At 41.5% G+C, this 23,410-nt stretch overlaps 2 protein-coding genes across 4 annotated transcripts; both read right to left on the bottom strand.

The window, feature by feature from the left end:
• Positions 1 to 2,419: 2,419 nt before the first annotated feature.
• Positions 2,420 to 13,785, bottom strand: BMI1 (BMI1 proto-oncogene, polycomb ring finger). 3 transcript variants are annotated; one of them, XM_074946062.1, is made up of 10 exons: positions 10,178 to 10,189; positions 8,113 to 8,246; positions 7,670 to 7,766; positions 6,880 to 6,935; positions 6,730 to 6,780; positions 6,352 to 6,460; positions 6,220 to 6,265; positions 5,532 to 5,630; positions 4,925 to 5,005; positions 2,658 to 4,839 (listed from the first exon to the last, which is right to left on the bottom strand). In XM_074946062.1, exons 2-10 carry the CDS (start codon positions 8,222 to 8,224, stop codon positions 4,510 to 4,512), a joined length of 981 nt encoding a protein of 326 aa, XP_074802163.1. In that variant the 5' UTR covers positions 8,225 to 8,246; positions 10,178 to 10,189; the 3' UTR covers positions 2,658 to 4,509. The 3 variants fall into 3 exon arrangements, with proteins under 3 accessions (XP_074802164.1, XP_074802163.1, XP_074802162.1); XM_074946061.1 differs by lacking the exon at positions 10,178 to 10,189 and adding an exon at positions 13,214 to 13,750 and having other exon boundaries at positions 2,659 to 4,839; XM_074946063.1 differs by lacking the exons at positions 4,925 to 5,005; positions 10,178 to 10,189 and adding an exon at positions 13,214 to 13,785 and having other exon boundaries at positions 2,420 to 4,839.
• Positions 13,786 to 16,459: 2,674 nt separating this feature from the next.
• COMMD3 (COMM domain containing 3) lies at positions 16,460 to 20,580 on the bottom strand. Its single transcript, XM_074946064.1, has 8 exons — positions 20,380 to 20,580; positions 18,612 to 18,723; positions 18,449 to 18,512; positions 18,329 to 18,363; positions 17,925 to 17,985; positions 17,782 to 17,838; positions 17,627 to 17,686; positions 16,460 to 16,543 (listed from the first exon to the last, which is right to left on the bottom strand). The coding sequence occupies exons 1-8, from the start codon at positions 20,516 to 20,518 to the stop codon at positions 16,484 to 16,486; spliced, it is 588 nt and encodes a 195-aa protein (XP_074802165.1). The 5' UTR covers positions 20,519 to 20,580; the 3' UTR covers positions 16,460 to 16,483.
• Positions 20,581 to 23,410: the final 2,830 nt, after the last annotated feature.

Below are 23,410 nucleotides of genomic sequence, written 5' to 3'. Positions count from 1 at the left end.
TTGCATGCTGCAGCCCAGCTTCAAAGCGACAGCACAGAATGCAAGTTTTCTTTCTTCTCTTCGAGAAACGAGCCCCAGTTGTATTCGTGGGTCCTCTTTTTTTAGCCAAGCGTTTGACATTTTTAAATGCGTACAATTAATCGGTGCATTAAATAATTATAGGTATTCAAATCCAGTAAGCACTGAGATGAGACTCTGGAAGGTGTTAGGGTTTGATCTTTTGTCCTTCTGTGAATCTTCTGTTTGGTTGCAGAAGAGGGAAGGCAAGAAGCAAATCTGGAAAACCACGATATCAGAATTTGAATTCAGACGGCACGAGAACAGCTGTCCCGTTGGGGTTTCCTGACATGGTAACGATTTTAAGATCGGAACACTTAATGTCTTCAGCCCCTTAGATACGCCTGTACATAATTGCAAAGGCATTCCTTGCGTAGGACCTATTAAGAAAAGGCGAAGAAAAAGAAACTGCCTATACTAAAATAAAGGAAATCCGTTTCAAGTACCCAGAGTAGAAGCAAGGACATTAAAAATTAACAGCGGAAACAGGAAACACTTATCTACGTAAACATTGTTTCAGAATTTGACAAGATCAAAATTAGGAGGGCAGAAGGTGCTTGCACGGAGGAAAACTATCAGAGTCCTGCCCCAGGTAACTCACGGTGTAGGTTGCCTTTGCTTGTCTCTGTCTAGCTAGAAAGCGGGAGCCCGTTGTATATGTGCATCTAGAAGCACCCGATCTTTGTGAATCTGTTTGGTGGTAAAGGTCGGAACTGCAAGAGCTCACTTGTGATGTTTTGAAAGGTAATAAGCAGCTACATATGACGAGAGGATACATACAGTAGATTCAGGCTCGGGGTCAATATGAAGAGTCGCTTGCAAGTCATAGAGCTGTAAAAAAACTAGAGTGTTCACGCTTCCCCCCAGTATGAATCCGCGAGTGCCTTGCAAATAGTCTTTGTGGCTTCTCACTGGAAATTCCTAACGAAACAAGTCGATTCTTTGGCAGAAGTGAGGGTGGGGGATGGAGTGACATGCTTGATAGTGTTGGAGAATGAAAGGAAGAAATGTACCTGCACTTCACAAAAATGTTTATCTAACGCTTAAATTTTCTCTGCCTTTGAATTTGAAACATCAGAGTCTGAATGCCTCCATTCATTTCCAAAGAACTGAAGAAAAGCTTCTTTGAACGGAGTTATCTAAAAAGATGCCTTTTTTCTCAGGCACCTTGGCATGTGAATGAAAGAAGCTTCTTGCTCTCCTGTCTAATTACGTGGCGCTAAAGGCTCCTTGGAGTTCACCTTGGAACTGCAATAGCTACACGCTGATACTGGCCTATTGAAAGACAATGAAATGGGTTGTTTTAAGCAATGCTTCGTAACTCAGGGGACACAATTCTGCTTGTGGGAAAAAAGTTCTTAAATACTTTTCAAAAGAGTGGATCGAGTGGGCCATTAAATTCGCATGCCCCACTCTGGGTGGACACAAGTTATGCGTGGAGCAACTAGCAGCTGAACCGGAACTGAATTTTGGAGCAACGAGCAATGAAAAAACGTAGCGTTCCTATGCCTTAAACTTTATCCATATATAGGATACATTTGATTAACATCTTTTTACAGCAAATGCAATTGGACATCGCACACTTTGGCTTATTTTCCCGGTAAAAATAATCTTTAAAATGAACCCGAGTATGAGGAGTTTCTTGAATTATCACACTCAATGTCCATTTAATCTTCACGGCTATAAAGAATCACTTAAAGACTTACCCATACTTCTGCTGACAACAGTGCATTTTACTTGCTAAGACAATCCTGTGAAAGCAGGAGAATGATTGAACTGCTTTGATGTAAACATCAAGATGCTATCTTGGATTTTTTCCAAATAAATTTAACAATATATGTGCATCACAACAACAAAACAGCACGTAGCAAAACATTTTCTAGGGAGGAACAGACGTACTACAGCTCCGTTAGATCGTTAGAGGTGCTTATCATTTTTAGAAGGACTGGATGAAGTGAAGTCCTGTGTACCGTAGAAATTGTGTAAGTTCTGAAGGGAACTATCCAACTCACATTTCGTTGCACTTATTCTTCACGGAAAGGTTGTATATACCAATATTAACTCAGTTTTTATTGCAACATTTGTCATTATTGAACTGGTTCCAAAATAAAGAAGCTTAGTTTGATTTATGTGCAATCCAGTGTTTTGGGTTCAATGTCGGCCTTTGTTGTGAATTAAGTCATATTTTATATAGGATAGGAAACCAGGCCAAGACAATTCTCTGTGCGATTGAACTCTCTTTACTTTTAAAAAATATTTTGTTCCATTGAAGTTTTAAAAAAAGTAATACAGAGCTGGAGAGACACAATCTCTACTCCCCCTCGCCCCACCATTCCTAAAGTGTGAGTAGGACGGTTATGAAGCAAAATAAATCTCCTTTGTCAACATTTGAGAATTAACCACTTAGTCCCAAGAACTACTCAGGTGAAATAAAGAACACTGCTTGTTCACTATGCATGCATCTGAAATAAATCAGCACTGTTTAGACAATTGTGTTATTTTCACTCTATGGTGACCTGTTCTATTTACCGAAACCTGTCATACACGCACAGAGTATTTCAGTAACAGCACTCTATTTGTCCTTCGATATCACATGATTAACAAAGCTCATTTGCTATTTCTTCAATGAAGTATCCCTTTTATTTGTTTATTTCTTTGATCAACTATAAATGAAAGATATTCCTGTATATAAAACTGAACGCTTTAACTGCTCAAATGGAACTGTACATGTTTACTACAGGAAAAAATATCAAATCTCGTTTAACAAGACATTATACATCAATAATCCCAGTGGAGGATTTGCAGTCACCTGATCTATAAAAACAAGCAGGACAAGTAACAGCAATTTATATGCAAAAGTAATGATTTAATGACTATAAGCAAGACAAAGCAATAGAATTGTGCTTCTGTTGCAGACTGGAGACAATGAAATGTTTAACTACAATTTTCCCGTACAAACATGAAACAATATCCATATAGAATAAACACCCTCACAAATGTATAAATGATGGGTGATGAACACACACGAAGTTCGACCAAAGCAAAGCACAAACTGAAAAGTGTTCCGGGCTATTCATATTTTAAGTTGAAAGTGTTCCTTCTAGTTCAAAAATAATACCTTTGGAAGCCTCTGATAAAATGCTCCTATTGGCAGAACATTAAAGAGGAGGCGTTCTCCACAGTTTATTGGAAATATTAAAGTACCTGTTAAATGTTAATGAAGTTAGTACTGTACCATATACATATATATATTAAAACAAATTTAGATAAAATGCCTTCATCCAGCAACTTGCTGGTTCCTTAAAATTTATACCACATATTTTATGGCTTCTGTAATGATTTCATGTGCTTTTAAAAAACACAATCTCATCACACCAAATAATAAAACTAACCAAACAGGTAAACCACTTCCATGTTCCTTAATTTTTCTTCACTGCACCATTTAAACTATTAGTATCGTTGGGTAAAAGTAAAAATATATCACTTGAAACAAGATAAAGCCCATAAAATCCTATTAAGATTGCCAATTGCTTTCAGGTTAACAGAGATTTGTGGTAGCTCTCAAATGAAGCTTTCACACACACACACACAAAGTGTTCTCTGCAATATCAGCAAAATTCAAACAGGTGGCATCTGCAAGGGTCGAACCAGTTTGGAAATTTAACAACCGTATCATGAGTGCATGAAACACAATATTTTCTTTATAGTATTTATAAATATATCATACAATACTGTTTCCTGTTATGTCATATACCAATATGGCATTGTACAACAAGCATAATGCCATCTGATTCTTATAAAAGCGAATCATTTAAACAAAGTCAGTAAATAAAACGGTAATACCCGCTTTTAGGCATACAAACTGTAAAACTGAAGTTTACTTTCATTTTGATCGGTTCTGCGCAGCAACAGAAAAGTAAGGATGCAACATAAGAATCAAAATGGCTAATACGCAAGAAATAGTTATTCACAGTGACATGGCTACATATATGCATTATTCTATGCATATTCTTTCCGTTTTGTTGAATTTCAAGATGAAAAAGCAGTTGCTTTCTACAGGTTCACAAAACAGCATAATAACAATAACAATTGAAGAGAATGTAATGTAGGAGTTAGTCTGGATTAACAAACTACATCCCAAGATTTAGATCCACTTCCGGAGGTTCCCACGACTAAATGATGGGGACAGCAATCACTCCAACTCTTTCCTAACACATCATGGTACGCGTCTGTTTGCTTCCCAGTCCCTTGAAAATAATTCTTTACAGAACAATCTTTCGTTGTGATGAACGTCCATATAAACAGTCACCTAGTCCATCTTTCATAGCCAAGTTCGGTGTCACTACAAAAGAAAGCGATTTGGACGATAGTCACACGTATTAGCATCTATAAAGCTGTAATGGCATGAAGAGATCTATATAAATCAGGGGTTTCGGCAGTCTCATTGAGGTGTCAGCCCGATGAAGTTGCTGAAGAGCCATTTATTGATGTTTTCCGCGCTCTGTTGGTAAAGGAGGGTTGGTGGTTACTGGTGGGGCTGCTGCTGGTTCCATTCATAGTACTAGAGATATGAGGAAACTGAGGATGGGGAGACTGCACTGGCGTGCTGGGGCTGGGCAAACAAGAAGAGGTAGAGGGGATGCCTCCTGCTGGGCTGCTTGCCTTGTCACTCCCAGAGTCACTCTCTAATTCTCCGCTATTATTTAAGCCTTCTCTCTGGTGGCTGATCTTCATTCTTTTGCAAGTCGGTCGAACTCGATACTTCAGAGGAAGAGGTCCATTCTGCAAAACAAAGAGAAGGCACTATAAGCACACTCTCTGCACCAGGAAAGATTACAGCGTGAGAAGAGGAACGGCAGGTATTTACCCTTCTCCAAGTGTAAATATAGGCAATATCCATTAGTGTATAGTAGTCCTTCAAAGGTTCCTCTTCATACATCACATCGATCTATTTTTAAGACATTAACCCTTCAGTTAATAAGTATCAGAATAGAATAACTTAAAGCAGAATATATTTTTCTTCCAGGGAAAAGTGATCTTAAAGCAATATTATCAAAGGGACTTCAAAACCTTTTACTCCAAAACTGCATGGCAGAGGAGAACTTTTGATACATACTATTTATCTGGCATATATGAAAAGAGTATTTCATTTTTTAAAAAAACTTGTGCAGAATAATGTCCTCGGTATTTAGAGGGCAGAAATAAAATTGAAAGAATTACAGCATAAACACAAATGCTTCTGTGGGATTTTAAAGTATTTCCTTACTCCTAAAAAATATTACATTATACATTTGAAATATGGCTAGTTCTTCTTATTTTTTGGTTCTGAGTTAAACAGCTAATCAGAAATCCACTTTAAAATAAAACAAACAACAATACAGCTAACCAGCTCTGGAAGGTTTAGAATAAAAGGACTGTTCAACATAAACAAGTAAATAAATAAATAAATAAATTAAATAAAAATATCCAGGTACCTGAAAAGTATTAGGTATGTCCATTTTACTTCGGAGAAACTTCCTTAGATGCATCACTGTCATTGCTGCTGGGCATCGTAAATATCTTTTGTCATTCACCTAACAGTATAATTGGAAAAAGTCAGTCCATGTACTGAGACCAAACAGCAAATTTAGGATGACACAGTATAATTGAATAAAAGCACACAAACTTTATAAAATGACCAACTACAGTTTTAAGATTTCTATTAAGAATTCCTCATGAAGAAAATTGGAAATAGGCACTAAATACTAAAAAAAAAAATAATAATAATTGCAGAGCAAAATCAAATACTATATAAGTAATTGTATATGTAAGGGTGCTAAAAAAAATGAAACATCTCTACTAATGATATTTTTTAAAGTGATTATATTTTAAAAATTCAAATTGTCTTTCTTCTAATAAATGGCATTTAAAAAATAAAAGTAAACTACTTCAGTTTCCATTTAAAAAGTATTAAGACATCTTCTATTTTGTCTACCAAAGTAATTTATTTCTAACTATAGCTGTAAGAGGTTGCAAACCTCTGTTTAATATCTTTTTAATGGGGGTTTGTTTCTTCTGGCAGATAGATATAATTATTTATTTAGCTCACCCACCAAACTGTCCAAAAATTAATTATTATTTTTCTGGCCAAGCTTTTGTCTCGAGTAAAGCTAGATTATTTACCTCATCCTTTGATTTCTCTCTCTCTTTATTTCCTTTCCGTTCCAATCTGGGGAAAACAATGAAACAATTACAACCAATAATAGATAGAGCTGTTAATATTGATAAACTTAAAATATTTCCCATAGAACTTGCCTATTCTGGTCAAAGAATTCAATGGATAAGCTTATTATCTCGTCATCTGTTATAATTCTTTTGTCTTCGTCTGCAACTTCTCCCCTGTCTTCATTAGAGCCATTGGCAGCTGCACGGAAATTTCCACAACAGTTTATATTTTTAAATTAAAATCGGACAGAACGGCAATTCTCAGTAATAGGGGAAAACCTCAATACTAAGATAATCTATTAGTATTTAAGTAGCCATTATTATATCTTTAATCAAAAAGCTGAATCTAGGGTGTCTTAAATGTATTTATGGTTAAATAATTTGTAAATGAAAGAGGAAATATTAAGGTGTTTTAGCTTAAGTATAAGGTCAAGTTTACAAAAGGTTTAATAAACTAGAAAGTTTTACCATCAGCTGATGGATGAGCTGCATAAAAATCTCTTCTTCTTTTCATTTCATCTGGATGGAAAAGCATATATGTTTCACTTAATTTACTCTGTACTATAGGTAAAAAAGCAGCATATTAGTTATGTATTGTTGTTTGATTTAACTACTTACTTTTGAAAAGGCCTGGTACTAGTTTGTACACAATATCTTGGAGAGTTTTATCTGACCTAAAAAACAACAACCCCAAGATACAAATAAGCAAATGCAGCAATACTTGAATAAAAGTTACAACTCTTCATTTACAATCAATTCCGTGGCAATGAGGGATCGTCTACAAAAATAAAATGCTCAGCTATATTAAAATTAACCCACAAGACTTTACAAACAAATTGACGTTATTAAATAAATGTTAACTCTTTTGCAATTTATCCGACTGAAAATATTTTCAGTCCACTAGCAATCTGTCTTATAGTGTTCACTCAGTCTAAATGAAGGCCTTTAAAAACGTGTAACCACCAACCAAAATGAGGAGATAAATATCACAAAGGAGCAATGAAGGATAATGCTAAAGAATGAGGATTTTTTTAAAAAGTTTAACTTTTTCTTTTAAGTTTCATAAATATTTCTGATGTTTCTGAAGAGCAGTTAAGAGGTTGCACTTCAGGATGTCTGTGTGAAATGGAACATGGAGATACAAAATATGGGATTGTGATAAATAAGGAGAGGGAAAAGGACATTGTTCAACCGGTTAGTGTATTCCAAAAAATACAAAAACTTTCTGTCTCGCATCCAGTCAAGTCTTCGATTTCAATCCGTGACAAGACTCCAAAGACAGAACATAGGCAAACGTTAGCATGTAAATTGACAACTCCTCTCAGATTTAAATTGTAGATGAAGAGAGAACATCAAAATATTCACCGCTAGACCCCTTTTATAAAGTAAAATTACACTTTTCTCCTACCTTATATTCAAAAGCGGTCTGGTTTTGTGAACTTGGACATCACATATAGGACAATATTTGCTTGTCTCCAAGTAACGTACGATACACGTCTTACAGACTATAAGTAAAAACACGTAAGGCTTTTAGTAATAGTATTAGGCAATACTCAAATATGGACAGAGGTGCGATTTTTACACTATGCAAGCTAATAAATGGTCCACTGTTAGAAATGCGCTGCTTAAGCTAAACAAGTTCTCTAATTAGCCCCAATTAACGTGAAACTGAGACGCTATATACACACTACGCTAACAAAGACTAAGGGTTTTGTCAAATGAAATGTGAACAAATCATCTTTCGCACAAATCTGCATATTGGATGTTCTAGCTAATAGCTCCGTTTTTCCGGTGGCACGGGAAAGGTGCGAAGCAGCACAGCGACAATGCGAAGAGCCTTACTGTACTTACAGGAGTGTAGACACTCGATGATGGTTGTTGCATCAATGAAGTACCCGCCACAGAGCACACACATGAGATGGGGGTTTAGCTCGGTTATTTTGATTCTGGTTGTTCGGTGCATTTTTGCTTAAGAAAAGGTGGCTCTGAAAGACACACACAGAGGACCATTGACTAGGGGACGAGCTCAGTGTCCCAGGGACAGAGATCCCGCGTTTCCCCACCCACGCTGAAGTTGCATCCCCAAAACGCAGGGAAATATGGAAGGAGGCTGAACGGGGAGAAGTGGCCAGACGGGGAATTGCGGGCGGGCGCGATGCCCGGGTGACACAGCCCAGGGAAATGTCCCGGGGCCAGAGGTGCCTGCAGCCCCGCGTTGTTGAGGACCGGGGTCCAAGCCCTCTGCCAGCTCCGGGAGGGCGAGCCTGCTGCACAGCACCTACCCGCTCCCCGCGGGTGCGGCGGTCACTCGCTGGCCCAGATTCCCCTCGGCGCGGCTGGGGCTCGCAGCCCGGGGTGCGGAGGGAGCCGGGTCCCCCCTCCGTGGGGCGGGCCGGGCACGGGGCTGCCGGGGAGTCACACAAAGGGGAACCGGCGCCTCCCGCCGCGCCCGCCCTGGCATTTCCGGAGAGCAGGGGGTGGGGATGGGGGACACGCACCTCGGAGCTGGTCCGGCCGGCCCCCGGAGCTGCCCGCTGCCCACCCGGCCGGGGCTGGGGTCCGGGCGGCGGCCGCTCCCCCCTCGCGCCGCGCTCGGTGCAGGCTCGGGACTGCTCAGCTATCCGAGGGGGTTGCTATAGCAACTTACACTTACACTTGGCATCCTGCCACCGCTGGGAACACACGAGAGCCAGGCGGGGGGGAGCGGGGGAGAGGATGCGGGCCGGGGGAAGCCGGGCCGGGGAGGGGGCGCGGCCCGGGCAGGCTGCGGGTGTCTGCGAAGCGGCGCCGGGCAGAGCCTGGGCCTGGAGGAACCTAGGCTGGGGCTGGGGTGCAGCTGGGGGAAGCGGCTCTGGGGAGGCTGGGGGAGGTGGTGTCCGGCGCGGAGGGGGCTGGTGGGGCCGGGCTCAGCAGAGCGGCCGCAAGATCCCGCAGGGTGCAAAGGGAGCGGAGCCGGATTTGGGAGGGAAGGATGGGGGTGGGGATTGGGGCTGAAAGCGGAGCTGGTGGTGGGAGGGGTCTCCGGCGGCCAGAGAGCTGCGCCGAGCCGGTGTTGGGGTCTTAGACTAGTGGAGGCAAATGCAAGAGGCTCCTCCCGAGTCTCGGCCATTTCGGATCCTCTCAGGGGCCTCTATCCACGTCGACTCGGTGCAAGGAGCTCGTCTGAGATCGTTCCTCTTCCCCTCCCTCTCCCAGCCCAGGCGAACCGCGTTCCCAGGCAGATCCCCCGAGCTCGCCAGCTGTAGACTTCGCCCCAGCTCCCTGCGATCGCATTACTGAGATGTTTATTTAACTGGGTCTCGTTTTAACGCTTTTTCGGGTCTAAAACGAAATTCTCCCGCGGCTCGGACAGGAACGGTGCAAAGTTTTGCTAAGGTGAAAAGAGATTTGCAATAAGGGGATGAGGTGTCCGTTTGGGAGGAAGCCGGTGTGCAAATCTCAGAGTGTGTGAACCAGTCACCTTTTGAGCAATAAAAGCTACTTTAAACAGTGAGGGAATGACAATATGCAAAGGACCACGTGACCAGACCATTCCTAAAGCTAAATCAACACCTTGTCAACGCTGGGCAGCGACATGAGTGAAAAACAAATGTCATGTTCCCAGCCCGCAGCCTACAAACCCCCATCGGCTGCAACGGCACGAACAAAAATCATACATAGGAAAGAATAAGAGGGAAAAGAGGAAACTCCAAGGAGAAAAAAACAACAACCGCCAGCTGCGCCGATTGTACAGTAAATGATTTGCTATCAACCAGAATCTGAGCAGTGTGACATAACAATGCTGCTCAAATGCATGCCAGTAACCTCCCCATTCCACTGCTCCCACTCCACGGACCAAGTTTCCGGATCTCACCCCCTCCTGGGACACAGTCTAGAAGCTACCCTCGACTGAAATATCTGAATTTCTGAAACTCACTATTTGACAGTGCTTGAGATTCTCTCCAGATCCTCGCAAGCTTCGATACCGGGCAGTGAAACCCAGCGATAGCAACCAGGTTCCGAAACGCTGTGAGCGTCAGCCAATCTGGCCAGGTGAGGGGTACAACATTTCTGAGGAAGCGTCCACAGCGCCCACGAGCGACCTGAGCAAGACAACTTCCCTTGCTGCTGCATGAGACTCGCTGAATGAGCTGGGTACAGTAGACAAACTCTCCAGTATGAAATGACTGCGAGCAATGGGCAAAGGGCTCGGGGGAGGTGATATCCCCAAGGCTGAGCGTGGCACAGCGCAGGGAGTCAAGACACAAATGTCACTGTATTCTGATTTCAGAGATCGCCTCAACGGTCTCCAACCTGCCACTCTTTTTTATTGATATGGACAGCATGTTTTTGTACGAGAGGATAAATGCAAGGTGGCTTCACTTCAGTCTCTGAAGTATATTACTGCAATGCTATTGACCTGGGGTTTCTTACATTGCTCAAATATGAACAGGCTGCTTTCACTGATCTATGTTTTTTTGTTAAACCCAACACCGTGCAAATCATACACATCTATATTGCAAAATAAACCGTGGCAGAGGTCACATATGACAGTTAGTTTAGAATTCTTCCCAAGCCCTGATATACCAGGACAGTCCTTCAAAACACATATTTTATTTCACACAAGCGTAGCCTCTTCCTAAATAGAGAGACTTTAATTCAACCCTGAACCTTGTTTAGTCGTAGCATCCCCTACAGGGTATTATTTATTGCCTAAAGTTAGCTCTTTTTCTGCTAATCGCATACTATGAGCTGTCTTTGAAATCTGTGATCTCATGCAGCAAACTGAATCAAACACCCAAATACTCACTACAAGCCACCTGGTACACATACACTGCTGTAGATGTGTTTGTCCATTATACATACACACATATTTTACTACAGCAAAACCTGACCATCATATTTTGGTTAGAGGAAAATCCTTTCAGGTTTTTCTACTGGTTTTAACGTTAAGAATCCCCGAGACTCACCACAGCCAACACAAACTGTCCCTTAACATGAATATATGTATAGTTACACACACAACCAAAAAAACCCCCAACTAAATGTAACAATACATGATGGTAAAACTTGCTAGCGGTAAACAGTGACAGCCAACTGACTGTTTAGAGGCCTTTCATGGGTTATGTCAAACTGAAGAAAAACAGAAGCACGTTCTTGTGGTTATAATCAGATAGACTATGAAAAAAATTCGAGTGCAATAAACTTTCTAATTCGGTTTTCCAGGTGTATAACAAACGTATACCTAAAACTTCATTCTGACGGTTTTGCCTACTTTGCACCTATATCCACTCGAAGAACTGGCTGTTCAGTAATAACAAGCCTGTCATCTAAAGCCTTATTATCTTTAGGAATAAGAGCCACTTTTACTATGAATACTATTCTTGTCCCTTCACTAAAGAATGTCCACATATGTTTTAAAGGAATTGTAAGGATAGTATTTCCCCAAAGAACGTCTTGGCACAGCATAAAGAAAGAACTGAAGAATGGCAAGAGGGTAAAAATCCCTCAGCCCTTAAAATCAGGCTCATAAATTTAACTAGTTGAAGTACCCAATCAGTCTACCTAAATAAACTAACGTGAATTTGTAGGTATCGCCATGATCTGGCATAGATCAATAGTTTGCATCTCTGGTAAATTGCAACAAAAGTCTGTCTTAGTTTACGGGATGTATTGTAAATAGCCCCTCTAAGCAATTTTACTGGATTACATTTCCAGAATCTCTCTAGTCTTTAAGAGCCCTATAAAATAAAGTAACACTGGCTACTATAAACTATGCAGAAAACTACTGAATGCTATACTTGGCGTTGGGTATATATGTCTACATTTCCCTAAACTTTGTGGAGAGCGGGGTATGACGCTTAGTTTCTAGATTCTGGAAATTTTTTTCCTTTTATATAAATTTATTTTTTCTGCTTCTCCTTTCCGGTTTACTTCCTAATATTAACAGTAAATAGCTAGGAAAGCTCCAAGTTGTGTATTGTCAAGGCCACACACAATTACATAAACATATACAATCAACTTTCTAGTGCCACCCATAAACAGCACGAGGAGTAAATCCACGGCACTTTAAAGACTTTACCAAGAAGTTCATGTTAATTTACCCTTCCCGGGCTTAGAATGAAAATACCAGTTAAAGAAAAGAAAGTATTCAAAAATACCACTATGTCCTGCAGTTACTCCATCTTCGCTATGGTAAATCTGCACACCCACTTTTCAAGGATCACAGTCAAAGTGATTGCTTCACCAAAAGTTATTTTTCAACTTTGGTCTCCCCTCTCCCCCCCTCAACAGGTACAAGCCCAGAAACTTTAGCATTTTAAGCACAAATGCAAACGGAGGCATTGGTAACAACTGGGAACCGCCATCTTACAAGCCATCAAATTTCACAGAAGTGTTTGTCCAACTTAAGTTAATAAAATTTTCTTTCCGGTCCCCCCCGGTCTAACAACCCCCCCAGCGGGATCACTACCCCCCAGTGACCCTATCTCTATAAAATGAGTGCAGTATCTCACATTTTAACCCCCCCCAAGCATATTTCTTTCGGAGAGGACTGAAATCACTTGACCTAGGCAGCTCCAGATTTCATGAACCGTCCCCGTTTAATCAAAATCTGCCTTTAAACAAAGGGCGCTGAGGCCGGGCTGGAAACAGGGACGGAAAATATAAATATTCTCTTAGGGGGCCATGTGCACAGAAACGTTTTAGGGGGCAGCTGGGGAAAGAAAGGAACTAAAATTTGCAAATGTGGGTGCGTAACGAAAGTGAGTGCACAGGCTGCTGCTGCTTCTGCTGTGTGAGTCTGTGTGTGTGTGTGTGTGTGTGGTTGGAGCAGCCTGTCAGCGCTTTTCGCATACGGAGAGCTTAGGGGACACCTAGGCTCCCCTTTGCAGCCCCCAAACCGGCCTAAACCCGCCGCCAAGCCCCCACCGCCCCCCGTCCTTGGCAAGGAGACACCTCGCTTTATACATACCCGGAAAAAGGAGCCGGTGGGTGATGATCGGAGCGGCCAAAAAAGACAATGAAAGTTAAAAGTCGTTCAGCAGAAAATGAATGTGAGCCAAGCGGCCATCTTGAAATGAACTGCAGACGCTGTCAATTGCAATAAGCTTATTGCTGCTGCTGCTGCTGCTCTCAGCTCATGTTAGTTACAAAACAACCGGGTTTTCTCCTTTCCTCCACCGACCCTTCTCACTCCCTCTGTCTCTCGCTCTCTCTCTGAGTCTGGTTTTTGGGTGGCTGAGGAGCTGGGAGTTTAAAATCTTTCTAATCCGGATGGGTTCTGTCTCCACCAGCCCATTGTCTCCCCCTCGGCCCCCTGCTCTGCCTCTTGGTCTCCTTTTTATTATTATTATTTCATAGTTGTTGGTGGGGAAACAGGGACGGGAGGGCGGAGGAGGGAAAAAATGCAACGCTGAAGGCACACAGTGGAAACTGACACCGTCCCCAAAATGGCTCAGAGTTCGCCCGCCCCGCCAGCATCACGTGGGGCTCCTCATTCCTTAAGGGTGGCCTGGGAATTAGTGTCGGTGTAGTCGGAGCCCGTCAGCCTCCCCATGACCCAATCCCACAACTCAGCCGCCTCCTCCCCCTCCTCGCACATCGCCCCCTCCCCCTTCCACTCCACACACACTCTGCCTGTTCCTCCTCCTCCCCCTACCCTGCACACACACAGACCCTGCCTATTCCTCCTTTTCCCCGCTGCACACACGCTGCCCCGGCCCCCTCCGGCCCCCCTCGACACACATTCCCCACTTCTCCGCACTACACGCTTTGCCTTTTCCTCCTCTCCCTCCACACCCCTTCGATCCCTATTCTTCTCCCACGCTGGCTGCAAACACTGCGAGCACCGCTACCCCTCCTTCCATTCACACACGCTACCCGCTCTGCACACACGGTCCATCCCTCCTCTCGACACACACCGCCTCCGTCCTCTCCCTCTCCCCACATCTACACACACCGGCTGCCTCCTCCTCTGCCCACCTTTCGTGCCCCATCTCTGCACGGCTATGGGCTGTACACACCCAGAGCTGCCTCTTCCCCACGCTCTGCCCACCCCTACACACACACCCTTCTATCCCACCGCCGCGCTCACCACGCGGGCTCTCCCCACTACTCCGCACACTCACACGGTGCCCATTCTTCCCCCCTCCACTCCACGCATCTCCTCCGGTCCTTGCCCCCACTCTGGGCGACGGCCCGGCATTCCCCCCACTGAGCACACGCATCCCCCTCATCCCTCGACACATAGCCCTTGCCCCCCTCGATGCACACACACAATTTCCTGCCCTCACTCTACACATCGTGCTCCTGACCCTCTTCCATCTGCAAACAGTCCCACGGCTGCCTTTCCACGCTGCTGTCCACGCACCGCCTGCGTCCTGCTTCCTCCACATCCACATGCCACCATCAGCCTCCTCTCCCCATTCCACCTTCCTTCCCCTCTACACGCCGCACACCTCCCCCTCCTCGCCCCTCTGCACACACGCTCTACCCCTTCCAGACGCACATTCCACCCTGCCCCCCCACACCCCCTCCCCGGGCCCGCCTTTCCCCCAAACTCTTCCCCCTTCCTCGCTCTCTTCTACACATCCGCGTTCCCCGTTTTCATCCATAGCCTTGTTCCCCCTGCATCCTCCACCCCCAGCATACCCATCCTGCTCCTCACCTAATCCTCCACACGCCCTGACACCTCCTGCCCCCCCATCTCCCGCCACATGCACCCTGTCCCCAGTGCGTACTGCGCGCACGCCTGGCTCTCTCCTACCTCTCCGAGGATATTCCATTTCCCCTCTCCCACCCCGACTGCCTCGGCCCCTCCTGTGGCTCCCCCAGGCACGGCGCTGCTTGCTGGGGCTGTGCCCATCTCCTGTTCCCCCGCTGGACACAGCCCCTGTGTGGACGGGAGCCCCATTCGTGCTGGACACGGTCCACCACAGCGTAAACCTGCCCAGGCTAAAGCTCCGCTCTCCGCCCATACTGGGGGCTTGCTCGCCGGAGGGGCTGCGATAGAGGAACTCCCCCCACCCCCCGGGTCCCAGCAGGAAGGGATCATACCAGGGAGTATTGACCGACGGAGGAGGGGAGCGGGCAAGGCCAATCCCATCTTAACCGCCCCTCCAGTGACGTCCTAGGATCGCTGCAGAGCAATAAACCCCCCTGCGTGGCTTCGGAGCTTTAGTGAAGGAGTGGCAGCGCTGTATCCAACAGCAGCAGTCTTCACCTGAGCTCCTCAGCGTTTTGCCCGAGTCAGGACTGCAGGAGCCAGACCCGCTTTTGCGTTTAAACAGGTGCTTATTCTCTTCAGCAAGTCGGTCACCCCCGCCCCCGCTCGCCTGTTGATTAAAGCCAGCGGCTGCGAGGCAGAGAAGAGTTGTGTATCAACACTGATTTCATACACAGGGTATAGTTTCTGGAGGGACAAGCTTCCAGATAATGCGGTGGAAGGTGTGTCTGTGAAGAGGTTGTGGAGACAACGCAGGTCCCATTTCAGTTCCATCTCTACATCCACACTGAAATGACAGAGGATGGACTTCTCAGCAAGAGCAGACCTTGACCCATTGCCTGCCTCAGTAGATTGGTGCTTGCTCTGAGTTTTTAATGAGCAAATCCGGGGCAAGATCAACGAATGGCAGTTTTGCCTCCTACTGTAAAGTTTGAGCGAATTTTAATCTCACAGAAGGTGCAACATCACTTGGGAGTGAAAGGATACAGCAATGAGCGGCCAACCGCATTACACTCTAACCAATGATAGCGATAGACCCTTAACAGTATCGCACTGAACTAGTTTTTGCCTTTTGAACGATAATACTGTTCCTCCAAGGAAACGTCATTTTAAACGGAGCTTGTTTTCATCCACAAAAATAGAGAGAATTAATCCATTTTATTATAATGTGTGGAAAAAAATCAGAAAAATAATATTTCAGAAGAAAGCACAAAGTAAAATAAAGTGAATATTTTAAAGACAAATCAATTATCTAGCACTCTGACATAAGAATAGTTGTGATAAGAAAACAGGACTTTAACAAAACATACATTTGACTGCACAGAAAGAGTAGTTACACTTCCTAGAATAGGGACTTTCAGATTCAATAGCTGATACATAAGCAATAAGGTCTAAGTGCGTGACGACATGATATTTTTAAAAAGAAGAAAATTGATTCGTCATGTTCCCTACGAAGAAACTTAGGAGTCAGTGCACTTTTCTTCCTCTTGAACCCGGTGGATTGTCAATTTCCTTCGATCACATCTGAGATGCTCTTTCTAGGCTTTTTGCTGCATCTTTTAGTTTTCCAACTAAATCCTAAAAGATGGAGTACTTAATTTTAGAATATATTTTGCAACAAACTGGCTATTAATAGAGACAAATACATATTAATTTTTAGATACTCAAAATGGGAAGAGCAACACTTGCCTCAGAGAACTTTTATATTTGATACAAATTATTTAAATATCAATTAAAGTAATAACTTTTACGATGCTTCAATGCTTAAAGTGTTCCACATATATTTGCAAAAAAAATAGCCTTTCACATGGATCTTTTACTAAAATATTAAAGTGCATTTTTAACATGAAGATTGTACCAGCAGTGTATTCACAGTTAACATTAAAAGATACTTATCACAATAGCCATAAGCAAATTTCAAATATTTTGAAAATAATTAATGTCAACTTTTATTCCAACACAATCCTGCAGTCAAAGCATGTCAAATTTAATTCACTCAGCAAAACCTAAACCTAACCAAAATATCTTTGCAGGTAAAACAAAGTTTCTGGGAAACATTTCACTTGAGTTTAAAATGTGTAATTGGAATATCTTTGCATCCCCCTATCCCCCAGTCTTTCAGTTTTTCCCTAATATTTTTCAGTATAACAGCCCTCCAACTACTTCATTACATGCTTAATAGCTAAGCAGAGATCAATGTATATTTCAATTCATTACTTCCTCTTTAGGTGCAATTAGTACCGATTAAAAAACTCTTCAGTTTATACACTTTAATCAATCATGCAGTGGTTATCCAAATACCATACCGTTTTCTCCTTTATATTTGCTCTGTATCACAGGAGATCAAAGTTGTAGAAAAATTTATGGATTTCCTTTCAGATTAGCATTACATTTATAAGAAATGTTTTCCATTCGTTTCTAAAGCCATACCAACAAAAGAGTAATTCCCATGTAAATACCTTCATGTAGCTGGCAGTGGCAGCTTCACATCACAAGTACAGATACAATAAAATATTGCATTTAATATGTTTTTACAAAAGGCATTCGTCCCAACCCCATATATTTTTTGAACTGTTTACAATCTTTGCAGTTGATTGACACCCAGTCAAAATTCACAGCGTTGGAGTCAAATACAGAAACAGTGATGACGAAAGAAAATACCTGTAATTGTTCCATAGTGCAACTAAAACTAACGTCAGGGTGTGATCTTGAGTCGCTGTTCTGAAGGAAAAGAATAACACCTGTTTAATTAAAATGTGTCCTGAGCCTGGAGTTGCCTTTTATCTACTTATGCTGGGAAAAGTGATATACAGTACCTCCACATTTAAGGTCACCAAATAGGCAGGTCGATAAGTTTTATGAAGTTGGTTGGTCTAAAGTGATAACAAAACACACACAAAATCAGACATTACCACAGAGAAGGAAATCAAATCAAAGTTTCCTAATGTGGTAAGATTACCTTGATTTGATATTCCAGGCGCCAAGAAACATCGGTTATGTGCAGAGGACATCTGCCTATACTGAAAGATACAATGGTTATGTGTACCCTACCCTAAAAGTAAAGGTCAGTTTTTCAAGGCTTTTGGTCAACAAACGCTAACAAGTTTTTACGATTTTCTCAAATGACTGTTCAAAAGTTCACAAACTTTATTTAAAGAAGAGAGTGTTAAATGGGGAAAGGAAAAGTTAATATTTTGTTTAAATTTGTGTTCAAAGGTATTAAATACAATTGAACGGGTTTTGTTACTTTAATAATTTAAATAGCTCATTATAATTCCCCCCATAATATATTTGAGTTTTTTGTTTGCTTGTTTAAATAATATCTATAACTGAAAAATGACTTCTGCTGGCAGAATAACCTACCTTCCCAATATGATTTCCAACGTATCTTTGTTTTTCTGAAAAAAGGAAAACATGTATTTGCCAACTTCTACTGAATGAATAATTATAAAAGGGAAATATAGTTTAAAATTGGCTTAAAACCTGATATTCGGTGCAAAATTGTTCTATTCTCTCTCTATCAAATTTACAGTCTTCTAGATATGTGCTAGAGAGAGAAAAACAGAAGTGTATTAGTCTTTGAATAGAAATTAGCAGTATAATTTAAAGTAACAGCCACCAGAAAAATAGGGTAGCTTCAAAATACCTTATAGTAGATTTGTCGGCTTTGTGTTTTCCAGCCTCCAGTATATAAGTTGCAGCTGCTGCATGGCAATGTTTTAATACTGTTGGGTCAATATGTTTCAAGACTGGGTGATCTAAAATAAATGAATTACTGATGATATACTTGTTCCTGAAGCCTGAAAACAACTTAAAAGGGCGTGTCTTCCTTTTTAAAATGAACTGTTCTAAGACGTAACAAAGTAAAATGCTTCATAATTTAGAGGGTGGCAGGAAACTAAATGTGTAGGCAATTTTTTAACCAAATACAGCACAAAAGACAGGTATTTTCATATTGTGAAAATAATTGCTAATACGTTAGTTTCAGTTATAAGTGGGTACATGCATCTCCCCTCAACCCATTAAAAATCTTACGTATCATAGGGAAACCCTTAACTTCCCATCACCCACCCGCAAGCATTTCTCAGAGCCTTATCACCAGAGACATGGAATTAGAATCTGATCTCGATTACATCGGTGTGAATTACTCCGGATTTACACCGGTATAACCGAGATCAGAATCCGGATCATAAAATTTTAAAGAACATAAATACAAAGGTTTCACAGATTTTCTGAGTATATTAGCTCTTTTTCTCCTAATCTCCCCTTCCAACCACCCCCATTTTATTCAGTTCATTTATGGAATTAAATTCAATGATCCAATTAAGAATAATGTAAATGATAAACTAAGGGCACGGATTTGCTGGGATTGCCATAGGAAGAAACATCCCACAGGGAAAACAAAACGAAATAAACCAAACAAAACTTTTGTTCCTGACACAGGAGGACGCACGGACACAAATAGGTGGATGCCTTCCTTTTAACTGCTATATAAGTCACACAATTAAACACTCAAGTACTCGCGTTTAGTGTAAATACTCCTCCAAATAACACTTTACGTCGGAACTGTCTGCAGATTAAATTTCACCAAAAGACCGATTAACCCCTCCCCCAAGTCAACTAGAATTTTGTTCAACAATTACACTTTTAGCTACAATCACCCCCAAAGTGATTTCCATTTTCAAATAAACATTTTGGACTATATTGCAGTCACAAGCTGAATAATTAAAACAAACCCTGTTGTTCCACCCTACTGCTGTGCCAAGCTGCATGTCAAATGTCAACACACGATTACTTTGCATGTGCAATGACTGACGAGGCAACAGATTTGTATGACCCAAACTGCACTGAAAATAAATGGAGCTGGGAATTAAAAATACATACCAGGGACATCGACGAACGACTGGGACAGCAGATGCCAAAACCAAACTGGACCCACTGCCACATACAAATTTGACCCATGCCATCTTCATTTTAACCTCTCCCATTGGCAAATATACCTGGCTTAACCTCTCTAGAGCTGTTTCGAATAACCAGCCAGGACAAGAAGTGATAGTTACCCAGCTGTCCAAAACATCCACGCTCCTTTCATTTAACTGGAGCTTGCAATCTCTTTTAGGCCACGAGCGAGAAATGCAGTTATTTCTGCAATGAAATAACAAAACATGGGGGAAGAACACTACGTGGGCAAGCGATTACATTGGCGTTTGTCTTGCTTGGTGCAGGTGGCATCGTATGCGTTACAGTGCAGGGATCTAGGGGTCTGGCTCTAGCTACAATTAGCTACAAACACAAGTCACAATAATGTAGCAGAAGATAAAAACAGATCCAATTTCCTGTCTCTCTCCAGCTCCCAGAAAGACACTGCAGGGCTCCTTTCCTCTCCTGGCATTTACTCGAGAAGCAGCGCTTACCTAGAGCTACCTGGTCCGCCTGGGCGTTGAGCAGGCTCTGGAAAGCCGTCTGGAGCAGAACCGTGTAGGCGCTAGGAGAAAAGCAGCCAGAATCGGCTAGGATCTGCAAGCCGCTCTGCACATACTCCGACAGCTCCATTGTGAGCGCTGTGACCTTCGACACACAGCCCACGTGACACCGAGGCTCAGCTGATCTCGCCGCTCCGGAGGAGCTAGAGCTGCGGCGGCGGCGGCTGCCTGTTCCAGCCCAGCCCCAGAAAGCGAGAGGAGCTGCTGCTGCTGCTGGAAGCTGGGCACCCTTTCTGCCGAGCTAGACACCACACATAAGTGCTTTTGTATTTAGCCCCCCCCCCTTCAGCTTTTCAATGTCCTCTGTGTCTCCTTTACCAGGGTAGGAGCAAAGCCATTTTCTAACTAAAAATAATAAAAATCTAATGGACATCCATTAATTTTATACACTTTTGGTGTTAACCCCCATCCCCCTTTTTTGCGGTGTAAATACCACCACTGATTTATTTGTAGGGAACAGCAAAGGAAATTCCACACACACACTGTAAACTGACTTTACCCTGGCTCTGAACTTTAAATAACTTTCCAGCCCCAGGGAATACATTTTTTCTCCTCTTTTCTGCTATATATCTTACTATAGTTTACATTATCATTTGTGAAATGAATTACATGTTATTTACATCAATGTGCAGCTTCCAGATCTTTGTATGTCTCTCTTTCTTCTAGGAATTGCACAAATAAATTGCTGACTAACTCTACTAGTATCTTGTAGATGGACACTATGGAGAGAGGGCATTCAAATTGTCCATAATAATAATTATTATTGTTATTATTATTTATTAATGTATTATTATATACTATTTTTAAAGCTGAAATAGTAGATGTATATTTTGACCTGATACTTTCTCAAGTGCTGTGGAAATCTGAATCGTCTGATTTAGTATTTGTTCTTCCATTATGCAATACAGGCCCTGATCTTGCAAGCACTTATTCACATGCTTAACTTTACATACTATTAGTCCCATAAGTATTTGTAGGATTGGGGCCTTAATGTTTCTTTTGTACATACAGACATTTTGTAATATGTATACCTATAAAATGAAAAAAACTGATATCCGTGTAATGTTATGGTTGAGAGTTTACATACACAAAAATCAGAGAACTTTAGACCTAGACCCCCAAGGTTTTCCATTTAAATCAGTGGAGGTTAGGAGACTAAATACTTTGTGGATTTAAGCCTTAGTGCTATGATTTCCACAGCAAATATAATTCAGCTCTTTTTCATATACATAGAATTTTCTATTAATATATATGGCAATATATTTATGCTTTAAATATATGAACTATGTAATGTTGCTGCGGGAACACTAACCATGAATTTTGTGAGTAATTTGTGTGTTTAAAATCCCATCTGTAACATTCTATTAATGTACTTTTTGTATGTCTTTACAAAAAATACAAAACCAGAGTTTTTGTGCATTTACTTGAGTTAGATCCAAATTATGATACATCGACACAAATACACTGTTTGCTTGAACATGTAATTATTAAAATAAACACGAGTGATTGTATTTCAGCGAGCATATTCAGATATATGCATACAGTTTGTGTTTATCTGGATTATTGCACTGTGGGCTCAGCCCTGCTCCTATTTGAAGTCAGTGGCAAATCTTCCAACGACTTCATTGTGTGAAGGATTTGGCGCTTGAAACAGTAAGGAAATGATGTATTGCAGCACAACTATTTTAACTCATTAATACTTTTATTTCTTAATATTTTTTCCAATTTACTAAAGCATAACTTTTCACATTAAATTGGTTTAGAGTAATATGAGTGTGAAAAAAGTGCAGCCTAAAATTTTCATAAACATGACAAACTTTATCTGAAACTTACTGGATGGAATTTTACCAAGCTTTCCCAGGAAGACCCAGTATTTGGGTTAGTGAACTACCAGGAGAAATGTGAACCAAAATGGTAAGTTTTGCTAAATTATAAGCAACCAAAATAAGGTCTTAAAAGCAAAATGCTCCTGTAACTACAACTATATTATCCCTATAGTAACAATATAATATGCATTCTCACATATAGAAAACACTGGTGTAGATAGATGCCACCTGATAAATAGTATTATTTTGATTGATGACCCTGTAAGTGTTGAAGTAATATATTCCTAAGATACAAGGTGTTGACATAGTATGTTATATAAGCTCTTTATATTTTGTTAACTTGTTATTTAAATGCTGTGTTTTAAGATTAACAGTCTATATTAAGTAATAAGGCCCTTTGATGGCATGTATTTTGAGTCAGCTAAGGACCAAATCAGGTGATTGACTCTCATCTGACATCCTCAGTGTAAAAGGCCTTATTATAATATATGAATTCTGTTGTATAAAAATAAAATGACAATCCTTGAATAAAAAATAAAACAATTTGAAACGTTTTTAGACATGATACTTGCCCTGCATACCTGAATGTTCTTAGCCATTCCATGTGTAATCTAGCACTCCTTACTCAAGCAAAACTCCCACTAAAGTCAAGTAGAATTTTTCTTAAAGGGACACCATCAATTTAAAATCTAGGTAATTTTAAAATATGATTTAAAAGTATACACCTGCTCCTGAGTGTCCCTGTCTATTTTTGTGATTTTAAAATCATGTTTTCCTATTTTTAAAAAGATTTATCTCTCCTCTGTTGCTATGTTAAAGACCTACACAAATGACAGGGGAAACAGTGAAACTGTCTGTCTATACACATTGTGCTGCCGAATGCATAAAGTAAAAAAAATAAAAAGAAAGAAAAATATTTTTCTCTAATTTCTTTCAGCTTTACTCATCCTAGCTGTTATTTGTAAGAATAACAAGTAAAATATACCTATATTTAATATTAAATATTATAATTAAAATCAACACAATTATTACATAAATTGAGACTTCAATTTTGCTCATCTTCTGAAGTATGTTGCTATCACTTTTTGTTTGCAGGTTGATGACAGGGCTTTCAGCAGATTGGACTTCTGCTGGGA

This window comes from Natator depressus, chromosome 2, assembly GCF_965152275.1.
Source record: "Natator depressus isolate rNatDep1 chromosome 2, rNatDep2.hap1, whole genome shotgun sequence".
Taxonomy (NCBI): Eukaryota; Metazoa; Chordata; order Testudines; family Cheloniidae; genus Natator; species Natator depressus.
This window is presented reverse-complemented; position numbering and strand designations above follow the sequence as displayed.